This window comes from Hemiscyllium ocellatum, chromosome 9 (assembly GCF_020745735.1).
Source record: "Hemiscyllium ocellatum isolate sHemOce1 chromosome 9, sHemOce1.pat.X.cur, whole genome shotgun sequence".
Classification (NCBI taxonomy): Eukaryota; Metazoa; Chordata; class Chondrichthyes; order Orectolobiformes; family Hemiscylliidae; genus Hemiscyllium; species Hemiscyllium ocellatum.
In genome coordinates this window covers 93,000,253-93,020,306 of record NC_083409.1, presented here as the reverse complement: position 1 = coordinate 93,020,306, position 20,054 = coordinate 93,000,253, and the positions used below count along the sequence as shown (strand labels likewise).

Below are 20,054 nucleotides of genomic sequence, written 5' to 3'. Positions count from 1 at the left end.
TCACTTACTATTTACCACAATTGTGATCAGATGTTCATCACAGGACAGCAAAGAAATTCATTCACTTTAATTTCACCTCAATTAAAAAGGAAAACTAATGGCTGCCATTCCTTAATCTCCTCCTCCCAATCACAGATAAGACAATCACAGGTTATTTTGTCGCATCTCGTCATTTGCATTCTCATTCCAACCTCAATTGTTTCTGTACCCCCACTAAAATGTCATGTCCTGTACAATGAAGCTTTCAAAATCCTACCTAATCTTTGGCCTTCAATTTACCATAAATTTTCTGCAAAATAACATCACTACCTTTTTTGACCTTGTCCTCAGAGAACCCCTTAGTCTTTCCCAATCTAGTCATTTATCTTGGTACATCCTCTAATCTGTGTTTTATTGAGTTATCGAGTCACGGAGTCATACAACATAGAAGCAAACCCTTAGGACCAGAGTATGCCGACCAACAAACACCAACTACACTAATCCCATTTACCAGCACTTGGTCCATAGTCTATAATGCCATAGCATTTTAAGTGCTCATCTATTTCATTTGAAGTATATTGGATCACAACAACTTAACCATTTGTTATGTCTTGTAGTTCCTAGATGTTAGTTTCATCATATACTTTTCGTCTCATGTGCTGGAGGTTCATTAACTGTATTTCCTGCAGCTCTCCATGTGGTTGGTAGTTTGATACTCTGTACATCTGGCAGTATAATGCAGTTTTGAGTGGTATGGCATTCTGATTGTACACATAAACCTTCATGTGAAAAATATAGTTCCAGTTCCTAGCTGGAATAGATGACAATATCACAACAATCATTGCCAAATTTTGTTGCATCACATTAGATTAGATGTTTCTGTTTAAAATATGGCCTATTCTCAAAATTGCAATTTTTACAAATTGCAGGTCTATAATCTGTCAGAAAATTGGAGAAATTAAATTCAAATTTAAAATATTGGGAATAAAAAGCTGGCATAATTTAAAACTGTTGAATAGTTGCAAAACTAACTGGTTTTTTTTTAGTTTTCTTCAGAAGACTGAAATCTACTGGCCTTACTTGGCCAATACATGAGTACAGTTCTTTGTAAAGACTAATAATTCTTTTAGCCTCTGAAGTGGCTGAGCATGCTACTCAGTTAAATATAACAAAGAATTGCACCTGGACAGTATGGGTTTCAAGAAGCAGATTAATCGTATTTTTACATGACTGGAATTTGTGATGCCCATCCTGCCTGTATTTTGTGACAGTCTTTTCCACCCATCAATTACTGATAGTTACTTCACTTAAACTTCATCTTAATTTGGTGGATCAGTATAAATTAAAACTGAAATATCACAACATCTACATAATTTACACATTTTATCCCAAAACATACAACATTAAGCTTAGTAAAATGTTAAAGGTGATTCTCCAATGGAACAGTAAATAATGCAATAGAAACCTGAAGACCTACCTCCGCCATTATTGAAAGATCTGTCCAATCATTCTTGTTGTAAGTGCACATGAGGCTGGCAATAATAATCTAAAACAAGAAATTCGATGATATATCTGTTACAGCAGCATTTATACAATAATATATGAGAGAAAGAACATTTTTAATCAACAAATAAATTGTAACCTTCCTTTTCAGGGTGTTATACATTCACACAGGATAGGAACAGGATCTTCATCCACCGTGTCTATGCCAATCAACAAACACCAAACTTGAGGGCGGCACGGTGGCACAGTGGTTAGCACTGCTGCCTCACAGCGCCAGGGACCTGGGTTCAATTCCCGCCTCAGGCGACTGACTGTGTGGAGTTTGCACGTTCTCCCCGTGTCTGCGTGGGTTTCCTCCGGGTGCTCCGGTTTCCTCCCACAGTCCAAAGATGTGTGGGTCAGGTGAATTGGCCATGCTAAATTGCCCGTAGTGTTAGGTAAGGGGTATATGTAGGGGTATGGGTGGGTTGCGGGTCGGTGTGGACTTGTTGGGCCGAAGGGCCTGTTTCCACACTGTAAGTAATCTAAAAAAAAAATCTACATTAATTCTATTTACCTGCACGTGGTCCCAGGCCTACTATGCTCTGGCATTCTAAGTATTCATCCAGATGCTTCTTAAGTGTTGCAAGGGTACTTGCTTCCACCATCTTGTCAGGGTAGCATATATCTACTACCCTCTGGGTGAAAAAGTTTTTCCTCAGACCTTCCCAACACCACTTATTCTTCATCTGCCACTTATGCACTCTCATCTCAAGAGAGTCAAAGAGTCAATATTGTTTTATCATATAACTAATTGTTTCAACCTCATTGACCCCCATCTCCAAACAGTTCACTTCTACTTCCTTTGCAAAATCCACAAACAAGAGTTCCCTGGTCAATTTGCTGTCTCAGCATTTTCCTGCCCCACTGACTAATTTCTTCTGCTCTCATCTCCATATTTTTCTCCCCTTATCCAACTTCTCCCAACATACATCCAATACCCTATGTGTTATTTAACACTGTCCAATTTTCTTGCCCTCACCATTTCCTTTTTACCAATCCATCAATATCTCCAATCACCTATTGGAGTAAGTTGGTGTAGAGTTCTATTCTGATGAAGGGTCACTGAACTGAAAATGTTAACTCTGTTTCTCTCGGTCTACAGATGCTGCCAGACCTGCCGAGTTTCTACAGCATTTTTTGTTTTTATTTCAGAGCTCTCTACTACTCCCTTGAACAGAGTTTGAATCTGTCTCCATCCACTCACACAATAGAGTGAATGGACTCTTCTATGCCATCATCATTCACTCATTCAATAATTCTATGGACATGGAACTTTACCATTTTGAGGCAACAGTTCTATTAGTGATCTACAATTGGCACCTGTCATTAGTTGCTTAGTACCAATACCAAAAAATACACTGAGTATCATTGTTATTGTCAATTCACTCTTATGCTGTAGTGTAACTGAGTTTAATACTCTAACAAAACAATCAGATTTGATTTTGCAGATAGATTATTCAGTTTTAGTAATGTGACTCACTTGCTCATTCTGTCAGTTTCCCTATGCTCTGCAAATTAATTATTTCCCCTGTCTTTAAAGCTGGGCTCCATTCTTTTTGCTCTGTTCTGTGTGTGTGGGTAATTTTCATCATCCACATTGCAGTATAAGTCACCCTCCAAATCGCTAACCTTACTGTTTTCGAAAGTGATTACTGCCCTTGAGGCTAACCTGCTAAATCTGCCAAGTGAGTGCTCAGCGTTCTTCTGACTGCAGTGAAGAATACTGGTGACTTCTGACCTTTTTTCAAATTGCAAATCAAAATCTTAAATTAGAACTAGATACAAGGGCTTGATTTCCTTCCTTAGGGTCACAGAAGCAAAAATGTCACCAGCACTTGTGCAAATTGTTCTAATTAGGAATTGTACAACACACAATGAGCCCCCTCAGTTCATTAGACTGCTAAATCTATCTTTTAACAAATAACTTTACTGTGTTGGAGAAAGGGTATCTCTGTTTTGAAGCACCCTCTTTCTTATTCACCTTCTATGTCAACCTGCTGCTTCTTCCAAGCTAGAAAGACTCTGATTAGCCAAGCAACTTTAACAATGCCCTTATTTTGATAGAGATCAACTGGCTGGACAGCTAGTTTGCGATGCCGAGCAACACCAACTGCACTTGGTCAATACTCACACTAGCAGAAGTCACCATGGAGGTCCCTCCAACTCAAAACTCACCCTCGCCTGAGGCATGATGACCCACCACTAATCGTCTTTCTCTAGTGAGACAGCAGCCCAATGGTCCTCTTGAACTAATGACTTTTCCTCTATTTGGATAGAGAATCTGTCTCCACTCAAGTAAGGGGATGTGTTCTTGAAAATAATGGAGGTGCATTCAGATTAGGGCTTGAGATCCAGTGGGAGGACATTCTGGTGTTCATGCCGAGGGTACCAAGTTCTAACACTAACTAGGCATACTCAAAGACTGCCAGCCTGGTTTGAAGTAGCCATCCAGGTCAGGGCTGTGTCCACTGTCTGCAAAAGTGAGGACAGCAGATGCTGGAGATAAGAGTTAAGACTGTAGTGCTGGAAAAGCACAGCAAGTCAGCCAGCATCCGAGGAGCAGGAGAATCGACATTTTGGGTAAAAGCCCTTTATCAGGAATGCAGCAATGCCACGAGAAAGTTGATGGCCTTCTGCCCTCTGCAAGGATAAGAGCCACCATCTTCTTTGTGTTGCCACACACTCACTGTTTTGGGTGGCATAGTGGTTCAGTGGTTAGCACTGCTGTCTCACAGCACCAGGGTCCCGGGTTCAATTCCAGCCTCGAACAACCATCTGTGTGGAGTTTGCACATACTCCTCGTGTCTGTGTGGGTTTCCTCTGGGTGCTCTGGTTTCCTCCCACAATCCCAAGATATGCAGGTTAGGTGAATTGGCTATGTTCAATTGCCTATTGTGTTCAGGGATATGTAGGTTAGGTGCATTAGTTTGGGGTAAATATAAAATAGCAGAGGAATGGGTCTGGGGGGGTTACTCTTCAGGGGGTCGATGTGGACTTGTTGAGCCAAATGACCTGTTTCAATACTGTAGGGATTCTAAGTATTCTAACTGGACCATTCATTGCTGCCAAACATGAGGAGCTGCCTGGTTAACAGTTTGCTGATACAAATTTCCATGTCCTGAGCTGACTAGGTTGGCTTAGGTCACCCTGGGAAGACCCAGGAAGTTGCAATCACCAGGTACCTGCCTGGACGTTCATGTCTAGTTTTTGTCTTCTCTCTGGGAAAGCAACAAACTGCACTTAAATAAAATTAGGAAGAATGAGATGTTAATAGATGGGCATTGGGACATAGATTGATATCATGATTTTGAGATTCTGGATTAGAGGTGCTGGAAAAGGGCTTTTGCCCGAAACGTCAATTTCACTGCTTTCCGGATGCTGCCTGAACTGCTGTGCTTTTCCAGCACCTCTAATCCAGAATTTGGTTTCCAGCATCTGCAGTCACTGTTTTTACCTATCACGATTTTGGCAGCCAAATGAGTGGATATTAGAAACAGATTGATATGAAGGACCATAATGTGGGGATGGAGCATTAGCTGGCATGGCGTGTATGCATGGCCATGGAATGGCATGTAAGAAACAAGAAGAGTGGGAGGGGGTGAGGGGATGTGAAGATGATAGTAGGAGGACTTTCTTTTGCTCTATTCTTTTTCTTTACAGTACCAGAGCAACTGAGGCAACCCATTCACACAGCCTAACGTTATACTTGTGTATCTATTTCTGCACTGTCAATGGAGGCAAGGTTCTCAACTCATGGAATCATTTGCCTCATAAACGAAGAACAGGGCACTTTTCTCTGAATTGAGTGTGCAAAGTCAGGAGTTTTCCCAATACTGCACTCTTGCTTCAGGAGTGGAAACACAGACAGTGTGACTGTGCATCCTACACCAACATCTACTTTGTTCCACAGTAACTATTAATGCATAAAAACATTTGAAAACCATTCTGCATGGGAGGGAAGTGGAGGGAGGGAGCAAATGTCCTGTATCAAGTTATTTCTTAGTCGTAAAGAAATGTGACTGAAAACCTAAAATTGATTACATTTGGACGTAATACAATCAGCCTTCATGACTTGTACTGACAATGTTGTGTTTATTCTGTTAAATGCATTGCAATGAACTTTGTTTAACCCTTACCTTATCCCATGCCTGTTTGAGCTTGTTGAAGCTATACACAATATCTTGTAGCTATTTTTGTTCAACATAAATCATGTCACTGCCAGGTCAACAGTACTGTTCTGGTTCATTCTAAGTGGCAGCAGTGATCAAAGCAGCAATTTTGCGATGTCTGTTGATTTTGTGGAGAGCTATGATGATTAATTTCTCACTGTCTCTGTGAGGGTAGCAGAGCGATCCAAAAGGACTCAGGAAATCCTCTTGATATGGAAGTAAATGGTGTGTATCACTCATGTATAATTTCCTGGAGGTTCTGTGCAGCAATAATAGACACCTCCCTGTATCCGATGCACACTGAATGGGACATTTCTTTTTAAAGAACGCAATGACAAAAGTAATAAAGCAGGTGCATAACTACAGTCTCAAGAGAGTCATCCATTTAATCCTTGTTCAAACAGGCATGGCAAGGCTGATGGATTCATGTGAAGGGAACTATGATTTCAGTCAAGGAGGCTGATGTTAACCTATATGATTTCATGCATCATATTAACAACCTCTATGGATCAAGAGACTGGCTTTTGTACCTGATATACGCCACAGAATTGTACTTTGGGGTCTGATTTCAGTTTTAATGCAATCTTTCACTTTAGCCCTGGAGAAAAATCTAAGAATGCCACAGAAACATTGCTAGCTAGCAACCTGTGCTTTTGAAAATTTATAAAGTGGACATCCATCAGCTATTTCCCTCAATGTAATTAGTTATTGTGGGTTCAGTAACAATTTCAGTAATGGAGGTGATCATGTGGCAAGAAAATTCAAAACAAAGGAGAAGCAAAGCTAAGCTAAAGTATTTTCAACTAGTTTCTAGCAATTATTAAATGTGAAAACACTAATCAATCATCTGTGGTTAAGCAGACTCTGCAGCGTTAACTACTGGAAGTGATTCATTTGACTTGGGAAATTAATTCTTCCGACACTGCAGAGGTGGGAAAGGTGGGTAAAAAATGTCATACCGCACCAAGCAAAGTTTTCCAATTTGCTGTTGAAATTATTGAGAGCTTAAGTGTCAAAGTACATTTCCAAGCAGAAAATATAACCACCAATAAGTCGCCTGAGGAGCTGCTATATTTTTGCAAAGGAAGTTCATAAATATCTGAAGTTTTAAGAACCCTAGAAGAGGAGGTAACACATCAATTATCCAGACTGAAAGGCAAGCCAAAATAAAATTGTAAAACACTAAACAGTCACCGTGAAAAATGCAGGACAAAGCTCGAGAGAGAACAAATATTGAGCTGGGAAAAAAGTATAGTGTTTTCTTCAGTGTATTCTCAACAGGATGCATGGTGAGACACATAGAAAATTGCTCTCATTGGATGAATTTTAATAGTTTCAGTCAATCCGTTTTTGATGGTGTAATAATCTATAAACATTTTGGGTTTTTTTTCCCTTTATTCACCACTTGATTACATTAAACCAAGCCAAACTTCACTATTAGAGGAATGACTTTGCAAAAAAACATTGTCCCAGCTTGAGCCTCAACCATCAAGCTATTAGAAGGAAATATGGGGAAATAGGCAGATGGATGACAAAAGGCTTGCTGGGCCTTTTCTGAGGATAGCTAAGAGCCAACCACATTACTGTGGATCTCGATTCACGTGGACATCACTTTTCTAGGTGGGCTTTGATGACATTTGATGATAGTTCATGGTCATCATCACTGAGACCTTGTTTCAATTGTTTTATTAATTTAAATCATCTTCTGAATTGGGATTTGGATGTAGGCCCTCAGAGCATTAGTGTGGACTAATGTAAGAATGAATTCTCATTTATATTATAATGCTACATTATACTCATGAAATGAAGAGAAACTTTTTTTAAGTATTAACTCAGAGATGTCAGAGAGATGGAAGTTGCAAGCTTCTAACAGCAGCATCTCAAAAGGAAAACAGAGGCTACAGAGCCTTTAAAACGCATAGCCACCAATGATGGAGCAAATAAACTTGGGGATGCTCAACAGGCAAATTAACATAGTGCCTGATTTGTGGGCGAGGTGGGCTGTGAGAAGATTAGAGAAGTAGGAAAGGACAAAGTTATTGTTTGTTGATATTTTACATGTTTCATGACATAAAAAACTTGTGGAAAGGCGTGATTATGACAACTGATATGTCCATATTTGAAAAGTTTTTACATCACATTAATAGTACAAGAAGGATACATATAATTCTTCCACACCAGAACTGCACATCTTTTTTGGCCACTACAACCTCTCCACGAATAATAGCAGGTGTCAAGTTTTCAGCCTATGTGGATCAGCAACAAAATCTTCACATGAGTAGCTTTGTTTAGATATAACAAATGCATTTATGAATGAATGAAGGGGTAATACACTATTTCATTAAAAATGACATTTTCTTTCACTTGAGTAAAGAACATTTCAAACCCTTTGGTGGGCAGGGTTTTCCATTCCTGGAGGTATTAAGCTTGGAAACAAGGTAGAAACTTAATCACACAGGTCAGGAGTAGATTCAAACAGCATAGCCTTCTCCGCAGTCAAGGTCTGGGCAGGAAGATCGTGGTAGTCCTTCCCACTCCATTGCAAATCACGGTCCTTAAGTGGTCATTTAATGACAATTTAAGGGCCTCATCCTGCAGCCGCTGGTATTAACCCAGCCTCTGGTGGGCCTGTCACTCTGCTGTGTTGAAGGCAGCTAAAATCCTACTATTCACGTGTCATCTCCTGGGGTGGGGAGGTGAGGGCATTCACAGATTAACCGAAGGCAATGATTGAGAGATTGGAGTTTGGGCCATTATATCTGACCCAACTGACACCTCTCCTCATGAACCCACACCCAAGACTGTCAGCTGACCACAGAAAATCACTCCGTTGTCCTGGGACTCCCAGAGTGCCCCTTGAAAGGCAATCATGCCTCTTGGCACTCTGATTGACTCACTATTCTCTCCGGGCAGAAGCCTTAATGTCAGGCGAAGGCTTGCTGGCTTGTTTGCCAATGTTCGATTCAGCAAACTTCCTTTGGAAGAGGCAGGAAGGGTCTCTTGTCAATTTCTCAGCTGGCTGGCAGGAGCCTGTCACTTTGACCAGATCCTAGCTGTGATTTGGACCTTGCAGTGTGACTCAGTCGAAGCTCACTGTTTGTTTAATAATATTTGGAGAATTTAAAGTAAAAGCTCAGATCCGATCTTGAAGTACTGTACGGGAGCTAAAGTAAAAATGAAAAATGGAGACAAGCAATATTTTTCTTTTGATATCATTAACTTCTAAGTAACTAGCCTTTTCTAAACTATCAATGTCAAAACTTTATTTTATAAATATTGAATTGTGCACATCAATCTGTTTTAGTCAATATTATTGTCTTCCACATTTGTTGTATAAATTGCTATAATAAAATAGAAAGATTACAAGTCATTCTGGAGATGGAACTGTCTTTTTGTAGAGCCCTCCATATGAAAACAACATACCCAGAGTACAGGATGTGATTTCCCTTCATAAAATAACTTAAGGGAAAATATATCTTGCAATTTTTAAAATTAAAAAAATTAACCATTTTATTCAACGTGCTTTTATACAGAAACAGTCATAAAATATATTATTAAATTACTTTAAGACGGTGCCTTTATATAATTTTACTCCACTTTGCCACAATAAAGATTTTTCATTCTCTTGCAATAAATTGAAAAATATGGGACATGATACAATCCCCTGCATCCACCTATTCCCACATTGGGAAGTACTATTAATGAGAGAGTTAACAGTTTGAAATCCTGTCATGTCTCTGAAAAGCATAGGAATTATCTTGTTATCAATTTATTAAAAGAAGCATGAAGTAACTGATGCCATCCACTGACACCAGCAACATTAGGTCTCTTTGGGAATTCTCTTCCGTGGAAACTGTCAAATTAGGTGGATATGGGCACATTAAACACTGAGACCAATGTAGCTTTAGCCCATAATTTTATTTTTTTTCTGTGCCAACGTAATAAGACGATTCTGTGCAATGATAAAGACAATCAATGCAAGACTGCAGACAGCCTTGACCTATAAGCCTCCCTATTATATAAGATTTTCCTTTATATGAATAATTTTTAGAAACATTAATCTTTGACCTTCAGGTTAATCTGACTTGCATTTAAAAAAGGTTCAAACCCTTTTGTGTGGGGCTCCAAAGATCACACAGATCAGCTGGAAGGGATTCACTAAACTGCAGCAAGTTATTACTACAAAAATTACATAATGTGTAAAAAGAGTTATTGGTCAAAACTTGTATTCTTGCTTAGATAAATTTGGGTAAAATGAAGATAAGCCTTTGGAACTTCAGATGTTAATTGGTCTGAGAAAGTAACTCAAAGTTGCTGCTGCAAATAAATTTGCTAGAATGAATAATCTTCACTGTCTGGTTCAGTTTCCATATAATTATAAAACATCAAGCCATATAATTTCAGGCAAGCATTGTCACCTCAAACTATTGAGAAAATAAGTCATGTATTAATGATGTCCATGCTCACAAACTTTGCATGTTTGGAAGTTTTGCAGAGGAGTATTTAAGTTAAACAAACTTCAATTTATTGTCACATTTCTTAGAATATGTAACCATGCAAGATACATTTATAATGCAATATCAGCTGTTAGTCAAAAGGAATGATTCTATAAATCCATTCTTACTGATCATGAGGAGGTTTCAGAACTACGTCAAAAAAAATCATATATATATATATATATATATATATATAAAATGTTCCTGCTGTAATTAACAATTTAATGAAATATTGTTTAGTTGACTACTGAATAAAAATACATGTTCAGTGCACTGACAGAAACATACTGATAAAGTGACTCCTGTGGTGAAACTGAATTATGCTGAAAACTATGAGTAACTCCATGGAAAACAATTAAGCAAATGGTCTCACATGATGTTTCATAGCAAGGAACAAAATCAAAATTCCAGACAGGTTTACAATTAAATACAGTTAGCTCTATGTTATTTATAACCTTACAAAAGCAGTACCATCAGTATAGATGGAGGAAAGGGTGGAAAGAATACAAGTGTTTTTTTTGGAAAAATAAACACATATTTGCAGAGTACAGCTGCAGCTAAAAATGTATCTTCTGGGTCGAAATGTAGAGTGCATCAGATTTTGTTTCCTTTTTAAGTAAGCAGTTTCAGAACCCAAGTCATGAAGTATCTCTGCTTTGAAATCAGACGATGATTTCTATTATTTTAGTGTCCCTACAGTGTGGAAACAGGCCCTTCAGCCCAACTAGTCCACACCAACCCTCTGAAGAGCAACCCACCCAGACCCAGTTCACTCTGACTTATGTACCTAACACTATGGACAATTTAGCATGGCCAATTCACCTGACCTGCACGTCATTGTGACTGTGAGAGGAAACCGGAGCATCCAGAGGAAATCCACACAGACACGGGGAGAATATGCAAACTCCACAATGACAGTCACCCGAGGCTGGAATTGAACCTGGGACCCTGGTACCGTGAGACAGCAGTGCTAACCACTGAGCCACCATACCATCCCAATTGCACACTTTTATTATGAGTATTGTGCATATCAGTAGGAACTTATTTGTCAATGAGTAAAACAAAAAATACTTAAATTCGGCTGTTTTTTAGTTTCACTCACTCTGGGAACCTGGAGGTTTTGTCATCAGCTGTGGAATGGAAAACCATTCCATGGCTTCATTTGTAACCTGGTACAGAGATTACCCATGGTTCTGAAATCTTGAACACTTTACAATTTCCTCACTGCTTTGATGCAAGAAATCACATCAACTAGCTCACTGTTAAAAATAAAACATCTAACAAATGTCTCAATCACAACTTTCTTGTTGCCTGCATTTCTGTACCACTGAATATAAAATTATTGTGAGAACAGCTAACCTCAAATACTTACTCAAGAAATTTAATTGAAAGCAGGGCCAAGAATTAGTAACCGTATATGGAGAATAACTTTGGAACAATAACAGATACTTCCCAACTCTCCCTGATAATTAGAAGTGCAAAAAGCATTTGAAAAACACAGAGTTAAACCATTGAATGTTTGTAAGATTTCCTGGAGTATAAATAAGACAGCATCAGCTATTTGAAGCAACAAAATGTTTAAAATACTTTACAGGAAACATAACAGCTAAAATTTGTGGCTGGACTGTATGGATCCTCTGACTATTTCCAGCGAGAGATGAGAGTATGATGGCTCGCTAATCTGTTGTCTAGATTAGATTACTTACAGTGTGGAAACAGGCCCTTCGGCCCAACAAATCTACACCGACCCACCCCCACCCAGACCCATTCCCCTATACCTAACACTACAGGCAATTTAGAGTGGCCAATTCACCTAACCTGCACATTTTTGGACTGTGGGAGGAAACTGGAGCACCTGGAGGAAACCCACGCAGACACAGGGAGAATGTGCAAACTCCACACAGTCAGTCGCCTGAGGCGGGAATTGAACGCGGGTCCCTGGCACTGTGAGGCAGCAGTGCTAACCACTGTGCCACCGTGCCGCCCACCACATCTACCTGACACTGAAACTGGCAAACTGCCCCACTAATTAAAAGAAAAAAATTCAGAGGTTATTCATCTTGTGAATAAGCCAGTTGACCCCAATGGTACACTGTCCATGCCATATATTTGGCGTAGGCAGACAAGACTCAAAAAATATTTTTAATAAATAACTGCGGAAAATTTGGGAAGGGAGAGGTACAGTGTTTAGAGTGCAGTGGGGAGGGAACTTGTCTTATGGATGTGGAAGACATCCCCTAGATATTAACCCCATTTTGTTTCTCTCCACCTGGATTTCAAAACCCACTTCCCACTTCTCACTTCCCAGGCCTAGGAAGCAAATCCCTTCCCACCTAAAGCCTGGGATTTACCTTAATCTGAGAACGAGATGGGCAGCACAGTGGCTCAGTGATTAGCACTGCTGCTTCATGCCGCTACAGACTGGGGTTCGATTTCAGTCTCAGGCCACTGTCTGCATGGAGTTTGCACATCCTCCCTGTGTTTGCATGGGTTTCTGCCGGGTGCTTCAGTTTCCTCCCACAATCCAGGGATGTGCAGGTTAGGTGGATTAACCATGGTAGTAAGGCAGGATTACAGGGATAGGCTGGGGGATTGGGCCTGGGTGGGAAGTTCTTTAGAGGGTTGGCACAGACCAAGTGGGCCAAATGACCTCTTTCCACACTGTAGGGATTCTAATCACTGTTTTTCCCCTGGTGGTTTTCCTTCAGCCCTTGCAATGTCCACTACCAGGGTCTGGTGCTGCTGGAAATGCTAGGTAAGGACATGGCTTCCATCCAGTGGAAGCCTGGAGGAGGGGTTCATGAAGTCTAATGTTATTTGTTTAAGATCTCCCCACAGTGCGTTATTACAGGGTAGCTTTGCAGAGCATCAGTTGGTATGCTGCAGACACTCATTCAGGGCAGGCATGTAATACTCACTACCCCTTTTGACCTTTGGAAAATTCAAGCCTTAATATAACCTCAGTTGGTTGCTGGATCTGATGACAACCTCCTTAAGAACCCCATATGCTACACACTGCAGCAATAATATACATATAACAGGGCATGCAGAATAGATTTATATTTTTGTTTTCAATTAAATAAAAACTGAGCCGATTATGCTTTTAATTAAAATATTTATGCCAGACACATGAATGCTAAGCTCCATATGTTCCTAGTGCCAATAGGTTCATATTACTACTGGTGCAGGAAACAGTTGTCTAAGCAGCTGGGCTGTTGGATGTGGTGACACTGGGGCTTAAACTGGCAGTTGCAGTTTTGCCTTTCTTCTCAGTTGGGAGCTAATCGCTGGTGGAAAAGGAAGCAGAAGAACTAGGTTCAGTAAGAGACACATACTGTTCATCTGTTAGAGGACTGAAGGATAATTCTGTGTGGTTCCCTTTACAGTGATTTGTTTTCCAATGTCTGCCAATTTCAAAATAATGAAAGGTTTGCAACAAAATGGAATGGAAATGAAAGATCAAGCATGTGTTTGCACACTCCCAATTACTGGCCAATTTCCATTGATCATCCACAGTAGCCCCTTCATCATGGCAAATAACACTCTACCATGTTTCTTGTGAAAGAGAATTATTACATGACACAACATCTATCAGCTGGATGGCTGACCTTCTGGGTCTGATCCCTATGACTCTCCTACAGTATCACATGCTTTATACAAGGGCCAACAACAAGTTTATAAAGTGAGGTGACCTCAGTTTATTTTGTGATGGTAACTCATTTGCACACACCAAGGGGGCAACAGTCTTTCTCGTGTGGCACTGTTACCGTACTACGAACAGTTTTGAGTCTATCCAAAGCAGATACGCTTTGAAGTGAAGCAAGCTGTTAATGCCACATGCCATTCTTATTATAATGTGAGGTGAGGTGAGATGACAGCAGATGTTGGAAACCAGATTCTGGAGTAGAGTGGTGCTGGAAAAGCACAGCAGTTCAAGCAGCATCCGCGGAGCAGTAAAATCGACATTTTGGGCAAAAGCCCTTCATCAGGAATACAGGCAGAGAGCCTGAAGGGTAGAGAGATAAATGAGAGGAGGGTGAGGTGGGGAGAAAGTAGCATAGAGTACAATAGGTGAATGGGGGAGGGGATGAAGGTGATAGGACAGGGAGGAGGGTGGGGGAAGGTAGCAAAGAGTACAATGGATGGATGGGGGTGGGATGAAGGTGATATGTCAGAGAGGAGGATGGAGTGGATTGGTGGAAAAGAAGATAGGCCTGCAGGACATGTCATGGGGACAGTGCTGAGCTGGAAGTTTTGAACTGGGGTGAGGTGGGGGAAGGGGAAATGAGGAAACTGGTGAAGTCCACATTGATGCCCTGCGGTTGAAGTGTTCCGAGGAGGAAGGTGAGGCATTCTTCCTCCAGGCATTGGGTGTGAGGGAGCGGCAGTGAAGGAGGCCCAGGACCTCCATGTACCGGCTGAGTGGGAGGGGCAGTTGAAATGCTGGGCCACAGGACGGTGTGGTTGATTGGTGCAGGTGTCCCAGAGATGTTCCCTAAAGTGCTCTGCTAGTAGGCGTCCAACCTCCCCAATGTACAGGAAACTGCATCGGGAGCAACAGATACATAAATGATATTGGTGGATGTGCAAATAAAACTTTGATGGATGTGGAAGGCTCCTTTAGGGCCTTGGATGGAGGTGAGGGAGGAGGTGTGTGCGCAGGTTTTGCAACTCCTGCGGTGGCAGAGGAAGGTTCCAGGATGGGAGGGTGGGTTGTAGGGGGGCGTGGACCTGACCAGGTAGTCACGGAGGGAATGGTTTTTGCGGAAGGCGGAAAGGGGTGGGTAGGGAAATATATTCCTGGTGGTGGGGTCCGTTTGGAGGTGGTGGAAATGTCGGCAGATGATTTGGTTTGTGCGAAGGTTGGTAGGGTGGAAGGTGAGCACCAGGGGGGGTTCTGTCCTTGTTACGATTGGAGGGGTGGGGTCTGAGGGTGGAGGTGCGGGATGTGGACGAGATGCATTGGAGGGCATCTTTAACCTCATGGGAAGGGAAATTGCAGTCTCTAAAGTTAATGAATTGCTCAACCTCCCCGCGGGAGCATGAGGTGGTGCCAATGCAGTCATCAATGTAGCGGAGGAAGAGGTGGGGTGGGGTGCCAGTGTAACTATGGAAGATGGACTGTTCTACGTAGCCAACAAAGAGACAGGCATAGCTGGGGCCCATATGCGTGCCCATGGCTACCCCTTTGGTCTGGAGGAAGTGGGAGGATTCGAAGGAGAAATTGTTACGGGTGAGGACCAGTTCGGCTAAACGAATGAGAGTATCGATGGAAGGATACTGTTGGGGACATCGGGAGAGGAAGAAACAGAGGGCTTGGAGGCCCTGGTCATGGCAGATGGAGGTGTAGAGGGATTGGATATCCATGGTGAAGATGAGGCGTTGGGGGCCAGGGAAATGGAAGTCTTGGAGGAGGTGGAGGGCATGGATAGTGACTTGCAAGTCTGTGGGGATTTCCTGGACTAGGGGGGAATAGGACAGTGTCAAGGTAGGTAGAGATGAGTTCAGTGGGGCAGGAGCATACTGAGACAATGGATCGGCCAGGGTGGTCAGGCTTGTGGATCTTGGGAAGGAGGTAGAACTGGGCAGTGCGGGGATCCCGGACTATGAGGTTGGAAGCTGTGGGTGGGAGATCTCCTGAGGTGATGAGGTTCTGTATGGTCTGGGAGATGATGGTTTTATGATGGAGGGTGGGGTCATGGTTGAGGGGGCGGTAGAAGGAGGTGTCCTCGAGTTGGCATCTGGCTTCAGCGGTGTAGAGGTCAGTGTGCTAGACTACCACTGCGCCCCCTTTATCTGCTGGCTTGATGGTGAGGTCAGGATTGGAGCAGAGGGAGTGGAGGGCAGTGCGTTGTGAGGGTGAGAGGTTGAAATGGATAGACAGGTTGAGGCAGTTAATGTCTCAGCGGCAGTTGGAAATGAAGAGGTTGAGGGCGGGTAATAGGCCAGCATGGGACATCCAAGTGGATGGAGTGTGTTGGAGGCGAGTGAGGGGGTCCTCAGAAGGTGGGTAAGATCAGGCAAAGGAGGCAGTTTTGCACTGCTTCAGTGATGTGCTTCCTATGTTGTAAAACTGCAACTACTGTCAAGCAAAATTTATAAAACAACTGAAATGCCCAGAAATATTTGTTCTGTTGTTCTTGGCATTATGTGGACGTGCTGGTGTTGGACTGGGGTGGACAAAGTCAGAAGTCACATGACACCAGGCTATAGTCACCTGAGAAAAGAGCAGCACTGCAAAAGCTTGTGTATTCAAATAAACCTATTGGACCATAACCTGGTGTTGTGTGACTTCTGCTGTTCTAGATGGGCAGCACAGTGGTTCAGTGGTTAGCACTGCTGCCTCACAGGTTCAATTCCAGCCTCGGGTGACTGTCAGTGTGGAGTTTGCACAATCTCTCTGCGTCTGCATGGGTTTCCTCTGGGTGCTCCGGTTTCCTCCCACAGCCCAAAGATGTGCAGATCAGGTAAATTGGTCATGCTAAGTTGCCCATAGTGTTAGGCTCATTAGTCAGAGGGAAATGGTTCTGGATGGGTTACTCTTTGGAGGGTCAGTGTGGACTTGTTGGGCTGAAGGGCCTATATCTAATCATATTAGCAGACTATAAACTACCTCTTTGAGTGCTCACCAGTCTTTAGAACATTTAGATGCTAATATGCTCAATTTTTCCTAATCAGAGATGGTGCAGCGCTGGCAATGCTAAATGCATCCACTAGTCCCGTATTATTGCGAAGAAGTACTGCCCTCAAACTACTGACAGTAGTAGGATGAAAGACTAATTACCAAAATAGTGGTGAAAGATTTCCTCACACAATGGCAAAGATTGTCAGCAGTTCTTTCTGCAACAAACAAGTAATGAAGAAGCACTGGTAAAGTTGTCCAGTGGAATTGGAAGTGGGGTAATATCATAATTAGCTTTTCTCTTTCAATATGTTTGGTTCTGCTGGTGTAATACATAGCTTCTAGCATTTGGAGGACAACACTAGACCATCATTATGCCTTTTGAAACTCTTCTCTTTTGGGGCTATATGATCTCATTCAGAAGATAATAAAGTTTGAGGGCTTTCTCTTTCTTAAGGTCTTGCTTAGCCTGCGCCTACTACAGACCCAGCTAGTTAGTACCAGCAATCTTAGTTTAAGGGTAAGGGGTAGGCCATTTAAGACTGAGATAAGGAGAAATTTCTTTCCCCAGAGAGTGGTGAAGCTGTGGTTTTGCCACAAAATACAGTTGAGGCCAAGGAGTTAGATATAATTTTTAGGGCTAAAGCGATCAAAGGATGTTGGGAGAAACCGAGAACAGGATACTGAGTTGGACAATCATCCATGACCAAACTGAATTACAGAGCAAGCTTGGACAACTGAATGACCATTTGTTTATGTTTTTATGCCTCGTTTGATCCAGCCCCTAGAAACTCTCAGAGAGCATTAAACCTCACAGAGACTTTACAAATATAGACAGCAGCAGATTCCTTCTTGATGACCTCCCTTGAATGATAAATGAAGCCACAATCAACTAACCCCTCAAACTCCCACCATCTCTGATTAGGAAAAATCGAGCAAATTGGCATACCCACAATCTTCTAGGAGAAAGTGAGGACTGCAGATGCTGGAGATCAGAATTGAAAATGTGTTGCTGGAAAAGCGCAGCAGGTCAGGCAGCAGCCAAGGAGCAGGAGAGTCGACGTTTTGGGCATGAGCCCTTCATTCCTGAAGAAGGGCCACACTACACTAACACCACACTAATCTACAGCATCTGCAGTCTGCACTTTCACCTGGGAAATGAGAAATATCCAAGCCTGTTAGGTTTAATAATCTCATGGCTGTTAAGCTGTTGTCTAATAAGATAATCCATATTTAGAGAACTTCAGCTTTTCAAACGTGGCTGGTCATGTTTCAGATCACAAAAGGCCCTATTCTAGTGTATCTTTGTATGATTTAAAAAGTAACAAGTGTTGCAGCTGCTTTTAAACTGGTTATATGGAGTGCAACATGTAAAACTACTTCTACTGGAATTGAATCGACCAGAAATTACTAGCTAACTCTTCTAAGAAAGGATTATTTTAAAATTCTGCAATGAATCAAGGTAAGCCAACTGAAGTGCCTGACTGCTTAACTGTTTGACTGGCTTCAACAGCAAGACTCACAAGAGTGTCTGGGATGACACTGGTGTTTATTATCTTCTTCGGTAACATCTCAGCATTATGAAAATCCTCTCTGCAATCCAGAGACGATGAACAAATGCTGTCTCACTCACAGGATTACTTCCCAGATTTAGGGCAGCACGGTGGCACAGTGGTTAGCACTGCTGCCTCACAGCGCCAGGGACCTGGGTTCAATTCCCGCCTCAGGCGACTGACTGTGTGGAGTTTGCACATTCTCCCCGTGTCTGCGTGGGTTTCCTCCGGGTGCTCCGGTTTCCTCCCACAGTCCAAAGATGTGCGGGTCAGGTGAATTGGCCATGCTAAATTGCCCCTAGTGTTAGGTAAGGGGTATATGTATGGGTGGGTTGCGCTTCGGCAGATCGGTGTGGACTTGTTGGGCCGAAGGGCCTGTTTCCACACTGTAAGTAATCTAATCTAATCTTTATTTTGCATTTTAGGTAATAATACATCAATATAAAACAAATGGGAGCTGGAATCCTGTGCTACGCAATTGAAAAAGAACCTGAAGAACTGAAATCTGTCAGAGTATTGCATCGAACATTAAGTGCAATGAAGTCTAATAACAGTCATAGGTTGTGAGCCAAGATAATCATTCATAGTTTTGTGCACCTTCAATTCATATGAAGTAAGTGCAAGACGTGCTTTAAAGGGAAAATTCAAACAATGTTATGGTACTCACGTTATTTGGGAAATCGGCCTTTAATTCAGTAATGCTTTGGCACCAGTATGCGCATGTCTTTTCACTGATGAGCTCGATGTTAAGAAAGGAGCTTTGTCCTGGGCCATAGACAGGGCCAGAGGTCATTCCACGTAAAATTCTTGGAGAAATATTGGTCACTATGTCCTATCAAATATAAACATGATATCAGTAAAGAACCATTTCATCATCAATGTTAAAAGAGTGCTGCAACCTAATCCAATAATTCACATTTCCTCTTTCTTTTTGAGTATTTAACTTTCCCCTTCAAAAATGGCTGCTTACTGAACTGCCAGGCTCTTATGTAAATTAGCCTATGAAATTGAACACTTAGGTCTAAGGGTGGAAGGGGTACATGAGGGGCATTGTGGGAGATCTCTTTGATCCCTTTAAGATGATGTTGATACATTCGACTCAAAAGGGTCTGTGGATAACTGGCCCCAGTGAAACGTCATGGAAACTGCTGAGAAATAGGCATAGGCTTATGTGTTACTCTTTGATTAAACTCACACAAAACTGACTGTAAGAGTACACCAGATAGGTTATGGCTTTCAAACCCAGGGTATCATGTGGAGGCACAGCCAGAAGCTCATGTAACCAGTGTACAGTAGTAGGCAGCACTGGGACATGAACTGCTTTGATCTGCTATTCTTTGCCTTAATTAATACTAGTAACACTATCTTTCAATTAATAGTTCAGCAAGAAACATTTAGAGAAAATATAGTTTTAGATTTACCTGTTGGGTGTTTTATTGTATAAAAAAAATCACAAATCCCTCTTATAATAAACTTTGATGTATAATTAACCTTACAAGTTTTCATCTGATTGGTGTTTAGATTTTAAAAAGGAGAAACATAAGGAAATGAAAGCTTAAGCAGTTTTTAAAAATAATTCAACTCTTCAAAAGATTGTATATATTATCTATGCATAATATTCTGTGACATTACCATTATGAAGAAAATTATAGATAAAGGGATATAATAAAATCACAGAGAAAAGTTCAAA

At 41.6% G+C, this 20,054-nt stretch overlaps 1 protein-coding gene across 1 annotated transcript in view; it reads right to left on the bottom strand.

The window, feature by feature from the left end:
• LOC132819159 (dihydropyrimidine dehydrogenase [NADP(+)]-like) overlaps positions 1 to 20,054 on the bottom strand; it is a 744,611-nt gene that overhangs the window by 180,787 nt on the left and 543,770 nt on the right. The window contains exons 14-15 of the mRNA XM_060830572.1: positions 19,032 to 19,196; positions 1,457 to 1,525 (exon numbers count right to left, since the gene is read on the bottom strand). Coding sequence (XP_060686555.1) covers positions 1,457 to 1,525; positions 19,032 to 19,196 — 234 coding nt within the window. The remainder of the gene's footprint in view (positions 1 to 1,456; positions 1,526 to 19,031; positions 19,197 to 20,054) is intronic.